At 42.7% G+C, this 26297-nt stretch overlaps 3 protein-coding genes across 12 annotated transcripts in view; 2 read left to right on the top strand and 1 right to left on the bottom strand.

Annotated features, from left to right (window-relative positions):
- Positions 1 to 26297, top strand: part of LOC124471292 (NACHT, LRR and PYD domains-containing protein 12-like) — a 1476309-nt gene that overhangs the window by 1360646 nt on the left and 89366 nt on the right. The gene's annotated exons all lie outside the window — the stretch shown is intronic.
- LOC124471307 (NACHT, LRR and PYD domains-containing protein 6-like) overlaps positions 1 to 26297 on the top strand; it is a 332215-nt gene that overhangs the window by 217531 nt on the left and 88387 nt on the right. The gene's annotated exons all lie outside the window — the stretch shown is intronic.
- LOC124471380 lies at positions 18325 to 21646 on the bottom strand. Of its 4 annotated transcripts, XM_047025872.1 has the most exons (7): positions 21088 to 21645; positions 19874 to 19944; positions 19620 to 19796; positions 19490 to 19533; positions 19336 to 19419; positions 19142 to 19183; positions 18326 to 18826 (listed from the first exon to the last, which is right to left on the bottom strand). In XM_047025872.1, exons 1-7 carry the CDS (start codon positions 21246 to 21248, stop codon positions 18818 to 18820), a joined length of 588 nt encoding a protein of 195 aa, XP_046881828.1. In that variant the 5' UTR covers positions 21249 to 21645; the 3' UTR covers positions 18326 to 18817. The 4 variants fall into 4 exon arrangements, 2 of the variants coding, with proteins under 2 accessions (XP_046881827.1, XP_046881828.1); XM_047025871.1 differs by having other exon boundaries at positions 18325 to 19183; positions 21088 to 21646; XR_006956518.1 differs by lacking the exon at positions 21088 to 21645 and adding an exon at positions 20441 to 20815 and having other exon boundaries at positions 18326 to 19183.

Consider the following 26297-nt stretch of genomic DNA (forward strand, 5'->3'; position numbering starts at 1 on the left):
GATGGTGAAGGGAGTCAAGAATCCTAGCGGGTCAAAAATGCGAGCAGAAGACTGCAGAACACTTCGTTTCGTGTTTTCTCTTTCTTTCAGGATATCAAGCAGCCCCCTGAGATCAAACACAAAATCATCGGTGGCAGGTCTCCAGACCAAGCCCAGCACCTTGAGCACGGACCCGTATGGTTCTGGCTGCACAGCACAATCCATCAAGCTCTCCTGCCACTTTTCTTTGAGCTCAGGAGAGTTTGTCATCCATTTACATAGCTCCATGCCTGCAGCAGACATAATGTTCTTGGCTGTTGTCGTCACAGTATGTGCCTCTGTCACCTCACCTGCACTTGAAATGAAGTCATCCACATAGAGTGAGGAGCTGAGGATTTCTACCACTTGTGGGTGTTCTAACTCATACTGTCTCAGATGCTTCCTGATGGTGGCTGCGAGTAAGAATGGGCTTGATGAAGCTCTGAACACCACCCTCGTCATTCTGAGCATGCGCATCTTCACGTCCTTCTCCTCTGTTGGTGGGCCTGTGAACCACAGAAATCTTACGGCGTCTCGGTCTCTTTCTGAGAGTGAAATCTGCAGAAAAGCTTTCTTAATGTCTGCCATGTAAGCAATTTCATGCAGTCTATATTTGATTAAAACACTCATCAGATCTGGATTCAAGTCTGGACCTGTTAAGAGACAGTCATTTAGTGAGGGACTTCTGTCTTCGTGGGATGAAGCATCGAACACAACTCGCAGTTTTATTGTCGCCTTATCCTCCCTCAATAGAGCGTGATGAGGTAAGTAATATGTCTGACTGCCTTGTGGTGATGCATGCTCCCTTGGCACATCCTCAGCCATTCCTTGTTTTAAGTAGTCCTCCACAACTTCATTGTATCTGCTGTAGAGTGTGACATCCTTGCTTAGTTTCCATTTCAAACTCTCAAGTCTCTTTTTTGCGATGCGGTAATTGTCTTGAAGTGGAGGATGATTTTGACGCCATGGCAACCCCACTTGGTAACGCCCATCCTTCAGGATGGAAGTTTCCTCGAACCGCTGCAGCGCTTCTGCTTCCTCTGGGCTCTCAGACTTGTCACTCGTGATACCCAAGGACTCAATTTCCCAGAATGCATGCAGCTGTTTGTCAATCTGTGCATCCTCACTAAGCTGAATATGCATGCATGTCGTCTCCGTCATGCTGGACACTGCTACTGGGCCTTGCACTGCCCATCCAAAGGTGCTCTCCAGTGCCACTAAACCTTTTGTCAGTCTTTCTACTCTGCCTGACACTATCTACCAGTAATAATAAGAGCCAATTAACACAGAAAGTTCAGGTTTATCATCTCCAGCACAGTCTGCTAGCTGTAGACCTCTTCTTCTCATCTCTTTCTGTATATGTTCACCAGGCACTTTCCTCAGCGCTGTGCACACGTTGGGGGTCGCAACTGCCTTTATTTCAATTCTCTGCTGTTTATCCCAGACATTCTCCAAGCTGAGCTTAACTATGTTGCGACTAACCGTTGTTGGAGCAGAGGAGCCAAATGTGTGAAGAGTAAGTGTCCCTTGTCTAGTAACAGGTAGCTGCAGCGTCTTCACCACATTCTCATGTACAAAACTCCCCTGACTGCCTCCATCTAGCAAGCAGCGGACCATCTTCCTGCTTGTGGGCCCTACGACCCATGCCTTGATGGTTTGTAGCAGCACAGTGTTCTCTGTGTCAGGTTTGCCTTTCTCTGCTTGGGGAATTACTGAGGAAATCACAGTGTCCATGTTGGCAGACGCAGCAGGCGGGGATGACTCATTTTTCTCACAAATGGCTGCATGATGCCTGCCTCCACATGTGACACATGAAATGCCCTTTGACCTGCAGAACCTGGCGATGTGTTTAGACCCCAGACACACACAACACCTGCCCAGCTTCTTCAGTTTTTCTTTGCGTGCTGACACTGGGTGGTCTGGACACTTTTCAGATTTGTGTTCAGCGCCATCACAGAACAGGCAGTTTTGCATTTTCTGGTCAGCAATGTGTAGTGCAGCTGCAGATGTCATGCTTGGTTTCTTTAATTTCATATCATTGGCTGAATATGATTTACTGCAGGTTTTGTAAGCAATCTGATTTTCTCTCTGGTTATATGATTTCATCATTTGTAAGGTTCTCTCTCGGCTCTGAACCTCTTTCTGCAGGAACTTCAGCACATTAGGCACATTCCACTCATCATTATCTCCTCTTTGAAGGCTGTATTCAAGAGCCATGTCATCTGGCATCATCTGGAGTAATATTGGGCATAACATACTGCCATAGGTGTCTGATACCACTCCCAATGACTCTAGGCTTCTGATTTGAATTTCACAGTCATCATATAACTGCCTTAATGCACTGACATCAGATGATTTCTTTACAGGAGTGAGATTCAGTAGCTTTGACATGTGAGCATTTACAATGAGATCTTTCCTTCCAAATCTGTTTTGGAGAATATCAACTGCAGAGTCATAGTTACTGTCTGTCAGTGTGAGTCCTGCTACTGCCTTTGCAGCCGTTTCAGTAAGGTACGTTTTCAGGTAGGTCAACTTTTCTCTTTTGCAAAGTGCATTGTTGCTATGAATAGCAGTCTCGTATTGGCTCCAAAATTCCTGCCATACACTAACATCTCCGTTAAATTTCTCGATCTGTAGCTTAGGCAGTCTCACGGATGGTTTGTTTGCATTAACATGACTTGGCCGAGCAGTATGGAGGATTATAGGGGCCAAAACTAAATAAATAAATACTTGGATAAATAAATAATTATATAACACAAAGCTTAAATAAATGACACAAAATATATAAATGTTACATGTATTTGTGTGTATATATATATATATGTTTACGTTTTCAAGTGTTTACATTTATTCATTTATACTTACATTTATTCATTTATACTTACATTTATTTATTTATACTTACATTTATTTATTTATACTTACATTTATGTATTTATACTTACATTTATCCACGGTGAAACTTCCTGCAGCAAAATAAATCTGTCGTCCCCCCGTCACCAAGTTAGGGGGCGGGTCAAAGCCTCTGATTGGTGAATGAACAGTATTACACACCAGGCAGGCTCAACCAGTCGATCAAGCTCTTTTAAAGCTAGAGGGATCCTCTATCGCCTCACTCTACAGCTGCTAGGGGTGTGCGATACTGCACGATGTGGTATAGATCCGATACCAAGGAGTAAATACAGGGCCAGTATTGCCAATACCGATACTTTGGGCTTAGAAAAGCAGTGGAGGGGCAAAGTGAGTTTGAGCAAAGTTAGACAGTGTTTGCACAACCACTATGATGTAAAGGGAGTTGTGTACTCAGTGTGGAATAAAACTTAAGTATCGATCTTATCACGCTATCAATCAGGCTATTGATACCAACGTTGGTATCGATAGTTGCCGGGTTTCCCAACCCGGCCACTGTCGGTCTTAAGATCGATATGCCCACCCCTATGCTGTATCATCTACCTGAGGATCGTGAACACATTTTCATTGATGTCTGTGTCAGTTAGGGCCAATATCATTCCTATAATTTCAGCGAAGCTCTCAATATGATGTAAAAAAACTGAACTGGCAGGTGCCTCCATCTCTTCAGCTTCCGCCAACATTTCGACCACTGTAGCATTCAATATTTCATTCATTGAGTCCGCACAAGGTGCTGCCACCTTGGAATAGTCAAAAGCAGTCGATTCAAGTTGAACCACAGAGGCTTTGACCCGCCCCCTGACTTTGTGACGGGGGGACGACAGATTTATTTTGCTGCAGGAAGTTTCACCGTGGATATATGTACAGTGCCCTCCAAAAGTATTGGAACAGTGAGGCCAATTCCTTTATTTTTGCTGTAGACTGAAAACATTTGGGCTTGACATCAAAAGATGAATGTGAAACCAGAGATCAACGTTTCAGCTTTTATTTCCAGGTATTTACATCAGGATCTGATGCACAAATTAGAAAATATCACCTTTTTGTTCGAACCCACCCATTTGTCACGTGAGCAAAAGTATTGGAACATATGACTGACAGGTGTGTTTTGTTGCCCAGGTGTGTCCTATTACATACATTATTCAATCAATAAATACCACTGAATGTCTACACTCAGGTTCAGATTGGGTAAGATAGGTTTTGTCTATGCAGACTGTATTCAGAGGTGAAAACAACATGAAAACCGGAGCGCTGTCTTTGGGTGAAAAACAAGCAATTGTGAGTCTTAGAGAAGATGGAAAATCAATCAGAGCCATTGCAGAAACATTGGCCATAGCCAGTACAACCATTTGGAATGTCCTGAAGAAGAAAAAAACTACTGGTGTACTAAGTAACAGACGTCGAACAGGTAGACCAAGGAAAACATCAGCAGTTGATGACAGAAACATTGTGAGAGCTGTAAAGAAAGACCCTAAAACAACTGTTAGTGAGATCAGCAACAACCTCCAGATGGCAGGAGTGAAGGTATCACTATCTACTGTTCGCAGAAGACTTCATGAACAAAAGTACAAGGGCTACACCAGAAGATGCAAACCACTCATTAGCAAGAAGAATAGGAAGGCCAGGCTGGAATTTGCCAAAAAGTACAGAGATAAACCTCAAAAATTCTGGGACAAAGTTTTATGGACTGATGAGACAAAGATTAACTTTTACCAAAGTGATGGAAAGGCTAAAGTTTGGAGAAAGAAAGGAACTGCTCATGATCCCAAACACACAAGCTCATCTGTGAAACACGGTGGAGGTAATGTCATGGCTTGGGCTTGCATGGCTTCTTCTAGGACGGGCTCATTAATCTTCATTGAGGATGTAACACATGATGGCAGCAGCAAAATGAACTCGGAAGTCTACAGAAACATTTTGTCTGCCAATTTAAGGAAAGATGCAACCAAACTGATTGGCAGAGCCTTCATCATGCAGCAAGATAACGACCCAAAACACACTGCCAAAACAACAAAGGAGTTCATCAGGGGCAAGAAATGGAAGGTATTAGACTGGCCAAGTCAATTTCCAGACTTAAACCCTATAGAGCATGCATTTTACCTGCTTAAGAGGAGACTGAAGGGAGGAACCCCACAAAACAAACAACAACTGAAAGAGGCTGCAGTGAAAGCTTGGGAAAGCATCAAAAAGGAAGAATGCAAAAGTTTGGTGACGTCAATGGGTCACAGACTTGCTGCAGTTATTGAAAGCAAAGGATTTGCAACTAAATATTAAGTCTTATTCACTTAAATATGTTTTAAGTATATCTGTTCCAATACTTTTGCTCACATGACAAATGGGTGGATTCAAACAAAATGTGATATTTTCTTAGTTGTGCATCAGATCCTGATGTAAATACCTGGAAATAAAAGCTGAAACGTTGATCTCTGGTCTCACGTTCATTATTTGATGTCAAGCCCAAATGTTTTCAGTCTACAGCAAAAATAAAGGAATTCGCCTCACTGTTCCAATACTTTTGGAGGGCACTGTAAGTATAAATACATTAATGTAAGTATAAATAAATAAATGTAAGTATAAATAAATAAATGTAAGTATAAATGAATAAATGTAAGTAGAAATGAATAAATGTAAACACATGAAAACGTGAACATATATATATATATACACACACAAATACATGTAACATTTATATATTTTGTGTCATTTATTTAAGCTTTGTGTTATATAATTATTTATTTATCCAAGTATTTATTTATTTAGTTTTGGCCCCTATAATCCTCCATAGAGCAGGGCGTGGGTTACTCACAGTCTCATGATCTCGGATCACTCGGTGAGCTCGCGCCTTCATCTCAATGACGCGGTCTCTGTATTCCTCTGCCAGTTCTGTCTCAGCTTCCACGTCCTCAAGCGAAGTGTGTTCTTCCACAATGCTGTCAAGCTCAAGCAAACTGTCCTCCTTTGCTGACAACGAGGCTAACATATTCCGCACACGGTCGATATCCCGATCTTCCTTCAGTAACTCAACGTCAATCTGGTTCAGCAGTCTCGTTGTGGAACTCCTTATCGTCCGACGCTTTCTTTTCGACCTCTCAAGTTGTTCCACACCGGCCGGTCTCTCGTCGTTATCATCGTCATTCTGTTCTTCTTTTCGGGTTTTCGGCACCAAAAATGTTGTACATTTATCTTCTTAGACTCTATGAATAACGAAGCGAGACGTTCCTTCTATTTTGACGTTTTACTGAAATAAAAGAGTAGCCTAAAATACAGTGTGTGCTATGTGCTTTCTCAGCAATAATTAACAAAATGGCTTCGCGCCAAAACATAAACCTTTGCATGTATCACGTACATTACACTTAATCAGTGGATCTTGGTTAATGAAGTCCCAATCAATACAAATCCCAAATCCAATGACATTTTAACTGTCTGTCAGTTTTAAACCACATATGTATTTCACACATGAACTGTCAATCTTAATGTTAACTTATTATTAACCTTTCTTTGTGAATAATCTATTGTAACAAATACATTCTCAACACTTGTAAAACTTAGAGCAACAAAGCAGCAGTACAACTAGGAGCGCGTCACCATAGTGTTTGTAATCCTTCTTGTAATGATAACCTTCTACAGGCTGTCAGGCTGTCTGTTCATAGAGCAAGGCTGTGCTTCTCTGGCCTCAAACATCAAGTTAATCTCCTCCTCCCTGAGAAAACTAGTAACAACTGAGTAACAATGACATGCAGAAGGACATTGGCATGACGCTGCTCTCTGCTGACACCACCCTCATTGGGCTCATCTCTGGTGGGGATGAGTTTGATTACAGGTTATCTGCACACCTTTCACGTCACATTCACTGAGGCTGAGCCCCTCTGTCCAGGGTTTGGGGTTAACCTTGATTTCTCAGTGTCCCTGTGCCAGGTAGAATAGCCTCCTGTGTCCAGGAAGAACACCTGAGTCTTCAGGGAAGTCACACTCCTGTTCCAACACACCTGGGGCTTGATTGTGTGTTTCATTTGGATCATGACTGCACACACACACACACACACTCACACACACACTCACATTCTCACAGAAGAAAGCCAATCACAAGCAGGTGTAGCTGCTATTATAATTGCTCTCTCATAATGTTAGTAAATATTGTTGTTAAATGTTTATCTTGTTTAATTGTTAACTGTTAACTGTCTCTATGGTCAACTGAATGTAATTTACAACTAAAGAGTCTCCTTACTTACAAAATGAGAACAATTTAATTGTTTTATCCGGTATAATACAAGACATGCTGCATCTAATTATGTAAATAGAAATTATTACTATTGAAATTCTATTAATGTCTTTATAATAATCATATCACACTTCATTTAAGTCTTGTAGCTTACAAAACATTTTATTTACAAGAACCTTCACTGTGAAAAGCAACAACATATTACATGTTGTAATATAACATTACAAACACAACTTGAGCATTACAAAATAATGCATATTACGTCAAGCTGACCAAATATTTTCAGTCCCAACTCTTTACTTTAGTTTATGGTTTAAACTGTACAACCTGCTTTGGTAAATTGTAAGTACAATACAGGGCAGTACATGGTGAATACTTAACAACACGAATAAAGACAATAATAATAATAATCACGAAAATAAAATAACTTTATAGAACATTTTAGCATCTTAGCATGACAGCTTTTTATTCAAACTTAATACTGGAGGCATTGGTACAGTAGGCTTAAAGCAACAGACTATTGTCAATCCATGGTAACCCGACAGATAAAACTGTCATTCTCAAGATAGCAACTCAGACATCTAATAGAGAAAAAAGAATAAACAGTTAAATTTATCTAAAATCAAATGTCAAAAGTACAAACATGGTTAAATGGAAACCCAACAATGAAATACAGTTTTGTCCTGTCATTTTCACCTACTTTTTTAGAAGAAAACAACATGACCATTTCAGTGTTCTCTCTGTATTTCCGGTGTATTTTCTGTATATCCGGTGAAGCGGGAGGTCCTGAGGCGCAGAAGGGGGGTGGACCCGGTAACTCAAAACGGGGGTTGGAGGAAACCAAAAAACTGAACACAAAAGAATACACTGACTACATAGCTTCTCTGACAAAAAAAAAACAGCTTGTACTTCAGTGCAATGTATATTTTAATTTCAGAACATACACTGCATGGGTGTGAAACCAACAAAAAAAAACACAGCAACAATCGTTTTTACAAGCAGCAATCATCCATGGATTAAATTAACCAAAAAACGTCATCATGTGACCATGACCATGTAAACAGCCAGTAGCGAACCGTGACTCTTAATCCTTGGCCCTCTGACCTAAATTACTCGACACAAGATAAAGCGCGCACAGCATTAAGGCCTACATGAAATTGTGTTGGTCTTTAAGCACTATTTGAGCCAGCCCTTGCGACACTACTCACGTAATTGTGCACAATAACGTTGCGTTGGTACCTACAGATTGACCGGTCATTCTGCACAATACTATAACATATAGTTAGGCTCTCAAAAGCTTAGTTTTTTTCTGCACAAAATTAAGTTCTGGTGTAGGTCTTCCTTTGCCGATTAACTCCAACGTCTCATTAAAAGTTAACCTAGAAAAATTGGCGCATAACAAATATGAAACAATGTCCTCCTCACTAGCGGGAACGTTACTCGCAGCTTCACTTGTGAAATGAACGAACAGGCTAGCTAGTTTATTGGGGTGTGCTTGCCGAGGCAAGCACAAACCATTGTTATCTCACTTATATATTATTGGGGTGTGCCTGCCTTTCGGCGAGCACAAACCATTGTTATCTCACATATATATTATTATTATTATTGTTTATTTTCGCGCCCCTAAGGCTCAGTCAATATTTGGACTACATAGACAACGTCGATGTGAAAAGGTTCGTCTTGGTCGCGATTGCGTTGGTTCTATTGGGATTTATGTTCCGTTGCACGGTTTAGGTTTTAACTAAGTTTTTGTGGCAAAAGTGAAGCTAACGGTGGCTAACTTGCTAGCCACAGTCACTGACGCTACTGACGTCACTAACGTCACGAAATATCGCGTGAATACCTCTAGCAGAACATTAGTTTAGCAGCTCGTTAACTTCTGGGAGATAGCTAGGCTAACTGCTTTACTGCAAGGGAGGAGCAGAAACACCACAAGCAAATAGGCCAGGGTGCTAACTATTTACTCATTTTACTTTGAGATACTTTTATTTTGTGATATGACACACAATTGTGGAGTGTAATGTACAATATAAGCTGATATAAGGAAGCAGTTACGTCTACTTTCGGAAACAGTAGTCTACTATTTCACTGAAGCATTAGCATCATGACATTAGCCTCTGTTGCCCGGGCAACACATACTACAGCGGTCTATGATGCATCTGTTTTCAATTGTTAAAATAAACATTCTTCTCCAATACATTTTCGTTGTAGGATTTATTATGACATTATATTACAAGTAAACGATTTTTGGGTGAAATTATCCTTACCTGTGGTTTCAAACTAGTGTAGCTCACTGCAACACTATACAGTAGCCTTGTAGGCTACTTACAAAACAGCGTTAGCGGCTAGATAAAGACTAGAACTAACAGAACAGCGCTAGCGGCTAGGTAAAGACTACTAACAGAACAGTGCTAGCGGCTAGGTAGCCTAGTAGGCTACTGTAGCCAACAAAAACATCTCCACAGCTGTTTACAGTACTGTAGGAAGTCAAACGGCGGCACATGTTTTGGTAAAACTATCTGACTAGTGACTACTAACCTGAACTCCATTGCCACAGCCTAAACTTTGTCAATCTGTTCATGAAAATAATTCATTTCAGCCTAGACCGTACAATGGAAGTAACGTTAAATCGAATTCAACCAACGCAATCGCTACCAAGACAGTCTAGTAGTAGTTGTAGCCTATAATCTACCGGGGCAGCTTCTCCACATAGCAGGGCTATATCGCATTTTGCCTTGTTACTGACAATGATCGCTACCACTGACATTCTTATGAATGAGTGATTTTCCCCTAAATAAATGTCAAGCTTATTTACGTTTTTTGGGGCATACTTTCAGTTAGCAGATGATACTATTTGAATCGCGATTCCATCTGAGATAGCTAGCTACTGCTGGTAACGTTGTTGTTAAAATACATTTCAAAGGGGGTTCTTTATTAATGAATTAATGCAATATGAGTAGGCTAAATGCCTGAAAATATCACGAGAATGGAAAAACTTACAATGACGTTTAAGTCATAGAGATTAGGTCAATTTTTACACCGGTCTGCCAAATGTATTCGTTTTGATTCAACTATGAGGTTGCTGATCACCATTCCCTCTTGCAGGGGAAATGAGAAGACAACTATTTCATTCTACTCTTCACTCTTAGTATTTTGAGTTGTAAAACAACAAAAATATGCTTTTAAATCTATGTAATCTTTATAAATAATAAGTAGGCTATGCATTTTAATATAAAATATACAGAAATGTAATTTAAATACGGACCCCTGCAACCAACACAAGTAAGCAAGCACACCCTACAATTTCCCAAGAAATTGTACCATCTCTAGTTATTATTATTATTTATTGTTTCTTTTCGCCCCCCTAAGGATGCCTCAATATTTGGACTACATAGACAACGGCGATGTCAAAAGGTTCGTCTTGGTAGCGATTGCGTTGGTTGTATTGGGATTTACGTTCCATTGCACGGTTTAAGTAGAAATTGCATTTTTGTGGCGAAAAGTGAAGCTAACGGTGGCTAACTTGCTAGCCACAGTCACTGACGCCACTAACGTCACCAACGTCACGAAAACTCGCGTGACTATCTCTACAGAACATTAGTTTAGCAGCTCGTTTACTTCTGGGAGATGGCTAGGCTAACTGCTTTACTGCAAGGCAGCTGCAGAAACGCCACAAGCAAAGAGGCCTGGGTGATAACTATTTGCTCATTTTACTTCGTGTTATGACACACAATTGTAATGTGTATTTTACAATACAAGCTAATATCATTAAGGAAGTACATCTACTTTCGGAAACAGTAGTCTACTATTTCACTGAAGCATTAGCATCATGACATTAGCCTCTGTTGCCCGGGCAACACATACTACGGCGGTCTATGATGCATCTGTTTTCAATCGTTCAAATAAACATTCCTCACAAATACATTTTCGTTGTAGGATTTATTATGACATTAGATTACAAGTAAACGATTTGTGGGTGAAATTATCATTACCTGTGGTTTCAAACCAGTGTAGCTCACTGCATTGCTGTAGCCTAGTCTACTAGACTGTCTAGTAGCTAACAAAAACATATCCACAGCTGTTCACAGTACTAGTAGGAAGTTAAACGGCGGCAGATGTTTGCCACTGACCTTACTTAAATAAAAAGTATTTCAATAGGTGAAACTATCTGACTAGTCACTACTAACCTGAACTCCATTGCTACAGCCTAAACCTTGTCAATCTGTTCATGAAAACAATTCATTTTAGCCTAGACCGTACAACGGAAGTAATGTTAAATCGAATTCAACCAACGCAATCGCTACCAAGACTAGTACTGTAGTAGTAGTAGCCTACAATTTACCGGGGCAGCTTCTCCACACAGCAGGGCTATATTGCATTTTGCCTTGTTACTGACAATGATTGCTACCACTGACATTTTTATGAATGAGTGATTTACCCCTAAATAAATGTCAAGCTTATTTACGTTTTTGGGGGCATATTTTCAGTTAGCCTATGGTACTCTTTGAATCGCGATTCCATCTGAGATAGCTACTGCTGGTAACATCGTAGTTAAAATAAGCTTCAAAGGGGGTTCTTTATTAATGAATGAATGCAATATGAGTAAGCTAAATGCCTGAAAATATCACAAGACGGGAAAAACCATACAGGAGCCTGGTGGCGATACAGTGAGGTACAGTAGTGCAATGTTACTGATAGTGCAACCAGTAGCTGAAAGTGACAGAGTACAAGTGAGTGTGCAGTAAATCAATGTCCATATCAGTGTCCATTCAGAAGCCTGATGGCCCTTGGGTAGAAACTGTTGTCCAGTCTGCGTGTGCGCGACCGGATGCTGCGGTAACGCCTGCCAGAAGGCAACGGGGTAAAGAGACTGAAGGATGGGTGGGAACAGTCTCTTAGAATCCTGCCGGCTTTCCTTAGGCAACGTGTGTGGTAGGTGTCCTGTAGGGCTAATAAACTAAATAAACATTCCTCCCAAATAAACTTTCGTTGTAGGATTTATTATGACATTAGATTACAAGTAAACGATTTGTGGGTGAAATTATGTGGTTTAAAACCAGTGTAGCTCACTGCATTGCTGTAGCCTAGTCTAGTAGCTAACAAAAACATCTCAGCTGTTTACAGTAGAAAGGCACTACCCTTACTTCAATAAAAAGTATTTCAATAGGTGAAACTATCTGACTAGTGACTACTAACCTGAACTCCATTGCCACAGCCTAAACTTTGTCAATCTGACAGTCTAGTAGTAGCTAGTAGAAGCCTACAATTTACCGGGGCAGCTTCTCCACACAGCAGGGCTATCTCGCATGTTGCCTTGTTACTGATAATGATCGCTACCACTGACATTTTTATGAATGAGTGATTTTCCCCTAAATAAATGTCAAGCTTATTTACGTTTTTGGGGGCATATTTTCAGTTAGCCTATGGAATTATTTGAATCGCGATTCCATCTGAGATAGCTACTGCTGGTAACGTCTTTGTTAAAATAAGCTTCAAAGGGGGATCTTTATTAATGAATGAATGCAATATGAATAAGCTAAATGCCTGAAAATATGACGAGAAGGGGAAAAACATACAATGACGTTTATTGGCTTAATGCTAAGAGCTTCTTAGGCGCGTTCTAAGAGCGTTCTAGAACGCTCTTCGAACGTTCTTAAGAAGTTCTTATGAGCTTCTTAACGAATCTGGGAGACCTGGCCAATGACGTTTAAGTCATAGAGATTAGGTCCATTTTTACACCGGTCTGCCAAATGAAGCATAGCGCAAGTTCAGTCAGGCAAGACCGATCCCTGCACTCGGGCGCAATCGTAGTATAGGCCTACACTACTCACTCCCCCCGCTAAGAACGCCCTACCTTCCCCCGTTCCCGGGTCGGGCGGTCACTGGGGTTCAGGTTGATTAGCGCTCCCGCCTACAATACATGGCGTCATATGATCCGTGCCTTTAAATACGATTCTCTCCCTGTGTAGTTCGTTCATGCCATCAAGTGCGCGACCCTCCACCACCCGGTTCCTGTCTCCTTCTTCGACTCGATTGGTCGTCGGATGTGCCACCGCCACCAGTGTCTGGTCTCCGCGGGGGATTCTCTTCGGGCTATGGGCAGGCGCCCGTTGATTTATATAATTCCCCGCGGGGTCCAAGCTCCAAACATTGTAGTACATTTATTATTCTGTAATAAATATCTTTCACTATCCAGGTCTCTTGAAATGTATTCGTTTTGATTCAACTATGAGGTTGCTGATCACCTATGAGGTTGCTGATCACCATTCCCTCTTGCAGGGGAAGAAACAACTTTGTTGTACGAGCATTCTTTGTTAGCTACAAACTTCTGCTGGGCGTCTAGCATATGGTCTAGCTGGCTGATTGTTACTAACAACTTTGTTGCAGGAGCATTCTTTGTACATTGCGAGCTAACAATGTCCGGTAGGCTTCTTCGCTATCAATAATGATGTCGCTATAAATAATGATGTTAAACCGAGACCACTAAGCCCTCAAAGAAAATGTATGGTCAAAGAAACAAAAGAAAGGTTTGAGGTTACTCTGACAAATTATTAATAAAATAGGCTAATGTAATAATGAAACTGCTAAATCCTTCTCTAACTAGGCTACTCTATCTTGCATGATGAAACATTACGTTTTTTAAGTAATCAATAAGCCTGTGCTTGCCCTCATTACTCAAATGATGCCGATCAGGGCGGTAAAATTACAAAATAGGACGCGAGTGTCTCAGAAATAATATAGAGCTATTTGTCTTCAAGGCCAACCAATGAGAATATTGTGAATAAAAACAACACAGACACAGGTGGTAAATAAACAGGCAGATGTTAGCCTTGCATTGTTTGAAAAAGAAGAAACGGGAAGCCATCTAGTATATAACAGGCAGATGTTGGATGTTGGATCATATCACACCATGGAGAACCAAAGTCGTCCGCACGTCTGGATCAATGGCAGCTCGTTGGTCTACTGGCTTGCGCGGCACGTGGAGGAGGTCGGACTGTACCCCGACCTTGCACTGGAGTGCCATATTGAATGGGTAGGGGTGAGGGGCATGAGGTGGGCAAAACCAGGGGCCTCATGTATAAAGGATTGCGCAGCTTTCATACCAGAAGATGGCGTACCGCCAAAACTCAAAAAGTACCTACGCACAGAAATATTCACATGTATAAAACCGGTCGTACGCCAGGTCTTGCGCACCTTTCCTTTATAAATCACAATCAACGTGAGATTGACTGCACGTGAACGAGCCACTGACCCCGCCTTGCCTCCTCCCATAAATTAATATGCAGATGGCCTATAAATGCGCTCCTGAGGTCATATCGTTGTCTGAATTTCCATATTTCCTTGAAGAAACGCCGCACCAAAAATGAACATTAAACGCCGCAGCCTTTACAGAAGAAATACGGTGAGTGTGAGATCGAGGTTCTGACAACAGAGGTGGAGACGAGAAAATGTGTCCTGTTTGGCGGCCTGTCATCAGGTATTGGTGACAAAAGAAAGTCGGCAGAGTGGAAAACTGTCACTATTTGCGCCCTTTCTTGTTTTTAACCTGCAGCACTTTGAGATTTAGCTAAATGTAAAGTGCATTACGAATAAAATTATCATTATTATTATAGGGCCATCAATGCTGTGGGTTTAGAGAATCGGACCAGGACAGAAATTAAGAAGAAATGGTCCGATATAAAACTTTAAATGAAGAAACCAAAGGTGGCGCATCTAACAGCATGGCAGCTATAGGGTTAGCGTGACATGCATTTCCTGAGTGATTTTGTCTTTCGTTTGACAGCCTCAAGTTTAACAGAAGTTATTATGTGGTGGCGGTATAAACAGAAGGCTATATAGCATTTCCCGTTTCGGGTTTTGGCATTTTGATGTGATCATCCACATTAATGATCAAACTTTTATTTTTTTTGAATAGTCAACGTCATAAACGTACTAGTAGAAACTTTATTTTGTAATGTTTGGTGAGCCTCTGCACTTTTCGGTTAGAATTCGCCATGTTACAGAGCCAGACAAGACTTTGCGGACTGTCCGCACATTCTCACGTCTGCTCAAAAGTTTCTGTGAAGACCCGCACATTCTCACGTCAAGTAAATCTTTATACATCACAAAGTGTGCGTGAAAACCAGCGTACGCTTTTTGTGCGTACGCAACGTTTATACATGAGGCCCCAGGAGACTATGGGCAGCTGGGGCAGCCGCAAGCACACCCTCACAATTTCCCCAGAAATTGTATGCTCTCTAGTTAGGCTTGTGATCGCGTTTCTCCGTTCCCACAGCGGGCGGAACTTGTCATAAAGTTAGCGATAACAAGGCCCACCCATTTAGAGGGAAGATATGATTGGCCAATTTTACTGTCAATGGAAATTAGTCTTTCATTGAATTTCTATCAAGCGGCCCTCTGTAAAATTCATAGCTGGACCACCAATCACAGAGCTAGCTGCATAGCATTTTCCTCCCAACAACGGAGGCAGCAAAATTCTGATAGGGTGACAAAACTGGATTATTTCCTTTAACTCTTCACATTACAACATAAACTGAATAGGGCAGGATTGAAGGGTTTATTTCAGAAATATTGTCAATTTATGGATTGATAAAATACAATTATAACAGATTACTTTTAAAATATGTATTTTTAGAATATATTAGGCCCTCTCTGAGGGCCTAGAGGGCCCTGACGGTTCCCCACTGCAAACAGCACAGGCTACTTGTGGGACTTATTTGAAAAAGTTAAGCACATTTTGTTGTCTGTTGTCTGACATGTCCCCCGAGGGAAACAAGGCTAACAGCTAGCCTACTAAACCAGCATATGCACAAGTGTCACTTGAAGTGCCTCCCCCTCTGTCGTAACCTAAAAATTCACCTCAAAACGCATTGAAAATTCAAACACAAGATTTTTGTAAAACTTCAATGGGGGATAAAGACTAACAAGACATATAACAACATTGAACACTACACAAACAGTAATTCAATTTTTTCATGGAGGCAAATCATTTTCCATAGTGACAAAGGTGCCATATCCAATAAAAAAGGTTCCGGAATAGTCCTGGTTTGCATACTTTACACGTGCCTGCCTTTGTATGATCTGCCTCCAGCAGTGTTGCCAACTCCTCAGTAAGGAAAGTAGTTGAGCTGTGCGAGGCTATAGTGAGACTGACCGCCTGTGAGTGCTTTGGGACGACGGAGGAGCTCACGGCAGCACCCGCTGCTCGTTGAGGACAGTACTGCGATCCGGCTTTCATGTGAGTCTCTAAAACACCAGCAAGTCTCCAACAACATAAAAGTTGCCAGGAGGGTTTGAATAGATCGCCAGATATAGCGAGAAAGTCGCTAAGTAAGCAACACTGCTCTGTGGGTGTTCGGTTGTATTAAAAAAATTAAAAAAATATCCCAAAATTTCCGTAGATCCAAAAAAACGCGTTTACATGTAAAACCGAACCGTGGGTAGTGGGTTGAACGGTTCGTTTTTTTCCAGTTCGGTATTGCACCCCTAGTAGCCAGTATGAACGGGTGTCAGAAAGACAACAATTCTTGTTAAAAAATTAATCTCTCATTGCTTTTATTGTGTCAAACTTTATAGCATACTTAAGGCACATTCCAAACACATCACAGCCATGGTTAATATTGGCTGCTGGAACTCTTCTCCCTTTGTTCTCTTCACTCACATGCACACGTATGTCATCTGACAGTCAATTAACAAAACCATCACACACACCAGGGCCGGCCCAAGGCATAAGCGAACTAAGCGTCTGCTTGGGGCCCCCATGGCCACCAGGGGGCCCCCAAGAGCACATTAAATTACAGCTTAATTTTAAAATGATATTATGTTAATGGTAATTATACAAATTTGTAATAAACTCTATATTACGTTGACCGTCTGGCAAGGAAGATAATAGCCTACTACTACTGGTTTAATATATTATCTTGGGGGCCTGCCTTTGTCAGGGGGGTATTCGTCGTAGCTCGCTAAGCGGTTTAGCGAGCTAATTTTCAGGCTAAGATAAAAAACGCCCCTCTTTCTGGTTCGTGGAAGCAACTTTTGATAAATCACCATAGTAACATATCAATTAGCACTAACCCGACGGCTATTGCACGAAACCAGGATAAGGGATTAAGTCGGGATATTCAAGTTATCCTGGATGAATTTAGCTTTGAGTTGGTTGCACGAAAGCAGGTTGAACTAAACTCAGCCAAGTAACCATGGAGATTTATTCTTTGCAGCTAGTCTGCTCCAGAGCAGGCTAACAGCCAGGCTAAGATTAATTCTGTAGTCTCATGTGTTAAATCAGCTGCCGCTCTGATCCGAAATAAACGTTTCAATAAAGTCAGTGATGAGGGCGATGGGCTATATAAAGTCCTATTGACCTGTGTTTTTTCTTGCACCATGGCATGCCCATTTCTTAACAACGTGTTGGATGACGAAGCACTGATACTGAGACGTGCTTTCAGACGTGAGAGGGTGTTTCGAGACAGATCTGACCCTTTAGCTTTCTCTGACGAGTACCTGCATGAGAGATAGAGGTTTTCTGGAGATGGGATCCTTTATTTGTGCAGGCTGCTGGGTCCCAAAATTCCACACCGCACAGGGCGAAGCCATGCTCTTACCATCCCACAGATGGTCTGTGTGGCACTGCGCTTTTTGCAAGTGGCTTGTTTTCATATGCCGTGGGAGATGCCGAGACGGTAAATAAAGGTACTATTTGCCGAACGGTCAGAAGTGTGTGTTTGGCACTGAAGTCCTTGGCACACATCTTCATCACCTTCCCTGGCCACAGAAGAACGTGCTACATCAAAGAGGATTTCCACAAGATTGCAGGTAACATGAATTATAGATTACAAAAAATCGTTACTTTAGAACAGTCACCAGATACTCAGACTATTTTGTGTTACAAGTTTCCCTAATGTCATTGGTGCGCTGGACTGCACACACATCCGCATTAAACGCCCCTCAGGGGCCCATGAGTCAACAGAAAATCCTTCCACAGTATCAATGTTCAGGTAAAAATGATTTAATTAGCTCTACTGTCAACTAGCCAAAATGTATTTTGTGCATTAAATGTGTACTGAACAGGCAACATCACTTTTCAGATGATCTGTGATGCTACCTGCATCTTTACTAATGTGGAGGCAAAGTGGCCTTTGTCTGTCCATGACTCCCGGGCTTTTAGGTCGAGTACCATTTGCCAGCGACTATCACAAGGTAGGCCACACACATTTCGGTGATAAGTAAACCATTTGACGCAATTGTGTTTGTGTAGTTGTAATGATTACATTTTGTATTCTCAGGTGAATTCTCTGGCGTTCTTCTGGGAGACAAGAGTTACGCCTGTGAGACATACCTTCTCACTCCCCTAGCAGACCCTCAGACAGCAGCGCAACAAGGATACAATCTTGCCCATGCAAGAACAAGATCCCGAATTGAAATGGCATTTGGCCTTCTCAAATCCCGTTTTCAGTGTCTCCACCATCTGAGGGTCACCCCAGACAGGGCATGTGACATCACTGTAGCCTGCACTGTCCTACACAATGTTGCCTGTCTGAGGAGGGAAAGGGGTCCTGCACTGGCACCAGAGATTGAGTGGGACAATGCAGCTATATTCCCAGATGACATCAATGGCAGGCTAGTTAGAGACCAATACATCAATTATTTTAGATGACAGATTTTATTGTCTTGTCCTTAGGAGAGCTGGGGAGAAAAACATAATTAATACATTGTTTTACAGATATGCTTGAAGTATGGATTGAAGTCATTTACTTCTTTTTCTAGTTTCTTTATCTCCAGATCCAGTTTCCTCAGTTTCTTTTTCTTTATTTCAATACCAAGGTCCAGATCATGGAGACTCCTTTTCTTGAGGGCAACCTGTGTATCTGCCAGCTCAATTCGTTTTTTGAGATGTTGACTGTACAGACATCTGACAGTTTGTGAATTCTGTAAACCACCCATTGATTAACACAGCAGGAATTTTGTATCATTTAGATTTACTTTAGAGCCCATACTTACTATGTTGCCAAGCTGGCTGTCAGGCTGTACTCTGTCTGGATCCTGTTACAAATATGAATGCTATATAAAATACTTTTATTGTGTTAATTGTTGTGTGGTTTGTGTTGTATTCTCATGTGATGTCTTCTTGCTTTATACAAATTGCCCTTCTGGATCAAAGAATAATATGCATTTCCATACAATTGACATGATACCTCAGGCCTTCTGGAGTCCAGGGACACAGTCTCCTCGTCATCATCTGAAGAAGCCCCTTCCCATACTGCAGAAGTTCCTTCCCCCTGCCATATTGAATATAATTTGTATTGACACGATGTGCCAAGCTTTGTGCTTTTAACGAATAATACTCACTGGATCTTCGTCTGGTGGCAGGAGTGTAACTGTGTCGCCGGACACTGAAAGTAAAAAACAAGGTCAGACTGTCCACATATACCCGTATAAATGAATGATTGTGTTTGATATGCAGTACTGGAAAATGTACCATGTATGAGGAGGGCAGTTTCTGTAGGTGGAACACAGTCAGTAGCTGTCCCACCCTGAATCCCTTCCATCACAGGCCTTCCTTTATTTAACACAAGGGACAATTCCTCTGCTGGGGTGAAGCCTGGAGCTGGTGGCCCTCCCCCAGTGCCAGACAAATGAGTCTTCTTCTTCACTGCTAAAATCAGTTTAGATTAAATATGTGAGCAGGCATCTAATTTCTACATAAAATTTGCAAACTGTTGAGGCACTTACCAGACTGCAAAATGTTTTTGTATTTTATTTTGACTTGTTGCCAAGTTCGCTTTTGTCCAGTCATGTTTGTTCTGTATGAACATTAATTGTAGAAAGATATTTAGAATTAGACACAGTTTATAGAGATTTGTGCATATGGTTGTACATAATATAAATTCCCAAGGAACATGAATTCCCTCTGCTGACTTTTGAGGGACAAAATTCTGTTATAAATAATAATAACTTATTTATATAGCCTAGTGCCTAGACTACTCAAAGACACTTTACAGTAAAACCAGCACATTTAGCAGATAAACACAGCTAGGCCTTCAGCAATACAACCAACACATAAAACAAACATATTAAAAGCAATTAAAACAGTGTACAACGTTCAAAGTAGATGTAGCGCCCCTCGTGCCTCGTGTTCGGGCTTAACTCTAGCAAGGGCGCCCTGAGTTCTTCAACAAATAATGCATACGCATTCAACTTAACAAACACACATATTTACATTTAATATATATAAGACATTACAATTTAGATGACGGTAACACTGGCCGTAATTAGCCTACTACGGATAGCAGATAATACCCCTCAGTCCGTCACATGCCAACTGGTGTTCGGCTCGGGCACGTTGTTCCACAGCCTAAGATGGCGGCTGCTGTCCGTGGGTAAGACGCAGCACAACCAGCCACCTCGTGGCGCGGCGATGGTCAAAGGGCTGAGCAAGCAGGTTGACGGTGTCCCAGAGAACCTTGGCAGAGTTCGTCGGAGATTTGGTGATATAGAAAAGAATGGAAGACCTCCTGGATTTGGCTATCCGTCAACTCCGGTCCTCCTCGCGTCTGATGTAGTCCCTGGTATGACTCGTAACCACGGAGTTGCCTATCCGACAGCTCACCAGTTAGGCTACATGCAAAATATGGTTCCCGAGTTGGCAACACAGTTATCCTTGCTAACGCTCCGATCAACACTCATACCACCCCAAACCCCGATATATTCTCCACCGTCTCCCCTTCCGCTTCCCTCCATCCCAATATATATCCCGACATCAGGTCAAGGGTCAAACTAATCAACCAATAAGATGCCATTTAAATGAAATCCAAATATGAACAGCGGAAATATTACAAATATATGAAACTTAACAGCATTGGTATATCTGAACAGAAAAACAATAAACAAATGTAAAATGAAATAAATACTAGCAAGGGGCTACATAGATATTTTAAAATCCTTACGCATTCAGTCGGTCAGCGATTGTCTGCCAGGCTTGTTCTCGCTGTTTAATAACGGCTGCTGTATTACCCTTTTTGCATATTATATGCTTCACTTCTTCATAAATTGTCATTAATAATTGCTGCTCAGCGGGAGAAAAATATGCTACACGCGTCTTCTCCATTTCTGCATCAGTGAATTTGTGATCGATACCGTGGTCTATTTAAGAAATCTGTCAAGGTGCACTTATCCCAACTATGTACACCTGGATTGACATAGCGGCACCTTCTCATCCTGGCTTGGCAAACGTGCAACCGATTCAGCCGCGATGAGCGGATAACACTAAGTCAAGCTGCGCCTTTTCAGTTAACCTGGATATCTTTATTCTACTTTTGTGCAATAGCCCCCGGGTAAGACAGCATTCATCTAGTCTGGATCAAAGCCCTCACTATATCAGAATAAGGCTGTTTATGAGTGCTGATGGTCCTTCACTCCTCTTCCACTTGTGTTTGGTGCTTCTGCTTGCTGTGTATCTTCCAGCATGTTCTTTGTCTCTCTGTCAGGATGTTCTGTTGCAGCACAGTGTACTTCACCTGTTTCTCTACTGCTTGCTATGTATCTTGTATAGCTATCTATGTAGATTCACCCTCTACAACATCCGGAAGATCAGGAGATACCTGTCTGAGCACTCCACCCAGCTGCTTGTCCAAGCACTTGTCCTCTCCAAGTTGGACTACTGCAACTCGCTGCTCGCCGGTCTCCCATCATGCGCAACCCGCCCTCTTCAGAGGATTCAGAACGCAGCGGCCCGCCTGGTCTACAATCTACCCAGACGCTCCCACATTACCCCGCTGCTCATCTCCCTCCACTGGCTACCCGTAACGGCCCGCATCAGATTCAAGACCCTGGTACTGACCTTCCGAGCTGTGAACGGGACTGCGCCCGACTACATCAAGTCTCTCCTGCAGCCTTACACCCCCACCCGCCACCTACGGTCTTCTTCAGACAACCACCTGGTGGTCCCACCTCTCAAGACCGCCCGGTCCCAACACAAGCTCTTCTCCTGTCTGGCCCCCCAGTGGTGGAATCAACTCCTCACCTCCATCAGAGACACAGACTGTCTCTCCACCTTCAAGAGAAGGCTCAAGACGCACTTGTTCCGGGAGTACAACGGTACTTAGGAATGGTTTGCTGAACCCAATGCTAGTTTCCTCAACGATCACAATGACTCTTGCTTAGACTGTTGCTCTTGTTGGTTAGTGGTAGCTGATTTAAACTGTTGTATTCTATTTTAGTTAATCCTATTTTTATTGCTTTCCTACAGGTACACTTGCACTTAGAGATTCATGTTGTGTAATTGTAACTTGTTTAACTACATGCTCTTATGGTTTCTTCCCTTTAGCACTATTTTTTGGTTGTTCACAATGTGTACTTCTTGTTTTTGACTACCCGCAATGCTGTGGGGCTATCTTGTTATTATTATCAGTGACCTATGCACTTTGTAAAGCTCTCTCTTGGAAGTCGCTTTGGATAAAAGCGTCTGCTAAATGAATACATTTAATGTAATGTAATGTATCTTCCAGCATGTTCTTTGTCTCTCTGTCAGGATGTTCAGTAGCAGCACAGTCTCCTTCACCTGTTTCTCTACTGCTTGCTGTGTATCTTCTTGCCTTTACATCTACACAACCACATAGTCCAACAATCTTGCTTTTAACACTTGTAAAGTCTTGACATTGTTCCAATGAGACAAGTGTCCTGTAGCACCACTAGGGGGCAGCACTAGGACATGGCTGCATTGTGAACCACTTATTACTGCTTCCACACACAATAATGGAAAACACTCTCTATCCTTCCCTCCCTCTCCTTCTTACCCCTCTACCTCTCTCTCTCTCTCTCTATCCTTCCCTCCCTCTGTCTCTCTGCCTTTCTCACTCCCCCTCTATCTCTTTCACTTTTTATCCAAACATTGTTTGGACACAGTGCTTTATTGGCAAGTTAAGATATTATAGACACATAAATTATAAACACAAGCATACTGTACAGCAGGGTTCTCCATTCCTGGTCCTCGAGGGCCGTTGTCCTGCGTGTATAAGATGTTTCCCTGCTCCAACACACCTGATTCAAATGAACCCAAGTGCAACACTCAGACGCTGACGTGACGTTAACCAGGTTTACTGTAGACACACAGAGGGTGATGATGGTGAGGTTTACTGCAGACACAGAGGGTGATGATGGTGAGGTCTACTGCAGACACACAGAGGGTGATGATGGTGAGGTCTACTGCAGACACAGAGGGTGATGATGGTGAGGTCTACTGCAGAAACAGAGGGTGATGATGGTGAGGTCTACTGCAGACACAGAGGGTGATGATGGTGAGGTCTACTGCAGACACAGAGGGTGATGATGGTGAGGTCTACTGCAGACACACAGAGGGTGATGATGGTGAGGTCTACTGCAGACACAGAGGGTGATGATGGTGAGGTCTACTGCAGACACACAGAGGGTGATGATGGTGAGGTCTACTGCAGACACAGAGGGTGATGATGGTGAGGTCTACTGCAGACACACAGAGGGTGATGATGGTGAGGTCTACTGCAGACACAGAGGGTGATGATGGTGAGGTCTACTGCAGACACAGAGGGTAATGATGGTGAGGTCTACTGCAGACACAGAGGGTGATGATGGTGAGGTCTACTGCAGACACAGAGGGTGATGATGGTGAGGTCTACTGCAGACACAGAGGGTGATGATGGTGAGGTCTACTGCAGACAGAGAGGGTGATAATGGTGAGGTCTACTGCAGACACAGAGGGTGATGATGGTGAGGTCTACTGCAGACACAGAGGGTGATGATGGTGAGGTCTACTGCAGACACACAGAGGGTGATGATGGTGAGGTCTACTGCAGACACAGAGGGTGATGATGGTGAGGTCTACTGCAGACACAGAGGGTGATGATGGTGAGGTCTACTGCAGACACAGAGGGTGATGATGGTGGTCAGCCCAGGTCACCTTGTTTACATATGCCTCGTGTTACCCAAAGTTCAGATTTGGGGGTAGGCCTCTCTCTACACACTAAACAGGGAGGTTGAGGGTCACTCACAGTGGTAGCATGGACAAACTAAACAGGGAGGTTGAGGGTCACTCAAAGTGGTAGCATGGACAAACTGAACAGGGAGGTTGAGGGTCACTCACAGTGGTAGCATGGACAAACTGAACAGGGAGGTTGAGGGTCACTCACAGTGGTAGCATGGACAAACAGCCCCGGCATAGAGGTAGCGGGAGGAGTGAGTAGTGAGACATAACGTGTGTGGCCTGAGCGTGCAGAGTTCAGTCCTGTCTGACCGAACTGGTGCTAAGCTTCATTACTCTGTCTTCCTCCCCCTTTTCTCTCTTCCTCTCTTTGTCTGTTTCCCTTTGTCTCTCCACCCCTGCTGTAAGGGAGCCCTACAGACAGTGTAACTCCCCTCAGTCTCACGTGTCTCATGTGTCCATCTCTGGGTTAACTGTGTCTAAAATGTTCTCAGATGAAACAACCTCTCTGGTACCTGAACCGGTCAGGTGAGCTCTGTCATCTGTTACAGGGAGAGACATGTTCACAACAAGTGCATTTCCTCATACCTGACATGGTTTCTACAGAACAGACAGACTGATAGACATCAGACATGAGCAGGAGTGATGAGTACAGTTGAGGAGTGACTGGCTGCTTCTCAGAAAGAAGAGATTCATATCAGTTTCAAAACATTCCATTAGTTTCCAAAACGAGAGGAGAACGCTTTTGTAGACATTTTATAATTGATATACAGGATTTAGCGGAGATTGGGGACATTGAGACGCAGAGAGAGAGAGAGAGAGAGAGGGAGAGAGAGAGAGAGAGAGAGAGAGAGAGAGAGAAAGAGAGAGAAAGAGAGAGAAAGAATGTCATGTCCTCTGCCCCCTAGCAGCAGTTTTTATGTTGTTTTTGTGTCTCCCGGTGGTGGGTGTGGCCATGGTCTCTGGTTCCCAGTTACCCACACACACACTGCCTCAGTCTCCACACCTGTCTCCCATCAGCTTGCAGTTTATCAACCCTGGTTTTCACGTCATTCATCGCTGGATAACAGGTTCGTCTACCCTCGGATCACCAACCTTAACACCCTGCCAAACCCCGCACAGCTTACCCTACACAGCCTACCCTGCACAGCCTACCCTGCCTACCCTACCTGTCCTGTCTGTTTTCCGTCACCTTCATTCCCCTCTGCACCCCAACATTAAACCCCTCTGGACCATCCCTCAGTTCGCTCGTCTGTGTTGTGAGCTTGGGTCCACCACCACCACCCCGTAACAGAAAAGGATAAGAAAGAGAAATGGTTAGAAAAGGGTGGTGGTCCCATCTCTCCTTCTCACCTCCCCTATCTCCCCTCCCCAATCTTTCCTCCTCCCCTCCTTATATCTCCCCTTCTCTCCTTCTCCTCCATTCTCCCTTCCAACCCCTTCCTTTCTCCCCTCCTGTTAGATCATGCATGTACTCTTACAGAAGTCAGTTCTAGTAATAACACTCCGAACAGTGAGGGGTTTGCTTTGTGAATTATACATAATGTATATACACCACCCTAAGTACAGCTTAAAATAAAACTATATTTTTCCATGTTTGTTTAATAATTACTGTATATTTACCCATATTTCTAAGAGTTCATGGGACCTACAAATCTTGGCAACACCATCATTTCTGTTGGCAGCGTCAAGTTCAAAACAACTGCATTTCCTCATACATGAACTTGGTTTCTCCAGAACAGAGGCTGACAGACAGATAGACATCAGACATCAGCAGGAATGCTGTGTAGCCTACAGCAGAGGAGTGGAGGCCTGTAGAAGAAGAGATTCATATCAGTTTTCTATATAAGTAATACATTCCATCAGTTACATAAAGTAAAGAGACTAACATTGTAAACATTTAATAATTTATAAATAAAGCAAATCCAAGTCTTTCTACTTTCTGCACAAGCTCCCAATGAATTTCCCCTCTCTCTACGTCTCTCTCTACCTCCCTCTCTCTCTTGTCCTCTTCTTTCTCTTCCTCCCTCTTCCTCTCTTTCTCCCTCTCCCCTCCACACCTCCCCTGTGGTGTGGGGGGGTTGAGCTTTCAGCACCTGGCTGCTCGTGGGTCGGACAACGCTGGACCTGGTCGCCAGTGGACGTCGATCTGTGACAGTCTGCCAAAGCTGGATCTAGTTACCAACCGGAAACCAGTTTCCA

The sequence above is a fragment of the Hypomesus transpacificus genome, chromosome 9, assembly GCF_021917145.1.
Source record: "Hypomesus transpacificus isolate Combined female chromosome 9, fHypTra1, whole genome shotgun sequence".
Lineage (NCBI taxonomy): Eukaryota > Metazoa > Chordata > Actinopteri > Osmeriformes > Osmeridae > Hypomesus > Hypomesus transpacificus.

Excerpts from the sequence above, each read along its gene's own strand:
- LOC124471380 (XM_047025871.1), bottom strand. The coding sequence starts at position 21,248 with ATGGAGAAGACGCGTGTAGCATATTTTTCTCCCGCTGAGCAGCAATTA. Across the intron at positions 19,945-21,087 it reads ATCGCTGACCGACTGAATGC|AACAAACATGACTGGACAAA; the intron begins GTAAGGATTTTA and ends ATGTTCATACAG. Across the intron at positions 19,184-19,335 it reads TGGACTCCAGAAGGCCTGAG|GATCCAGACAGAGTACAGCC; the intron begins GTATCATGTCAA and ends TATTTGTAACAG.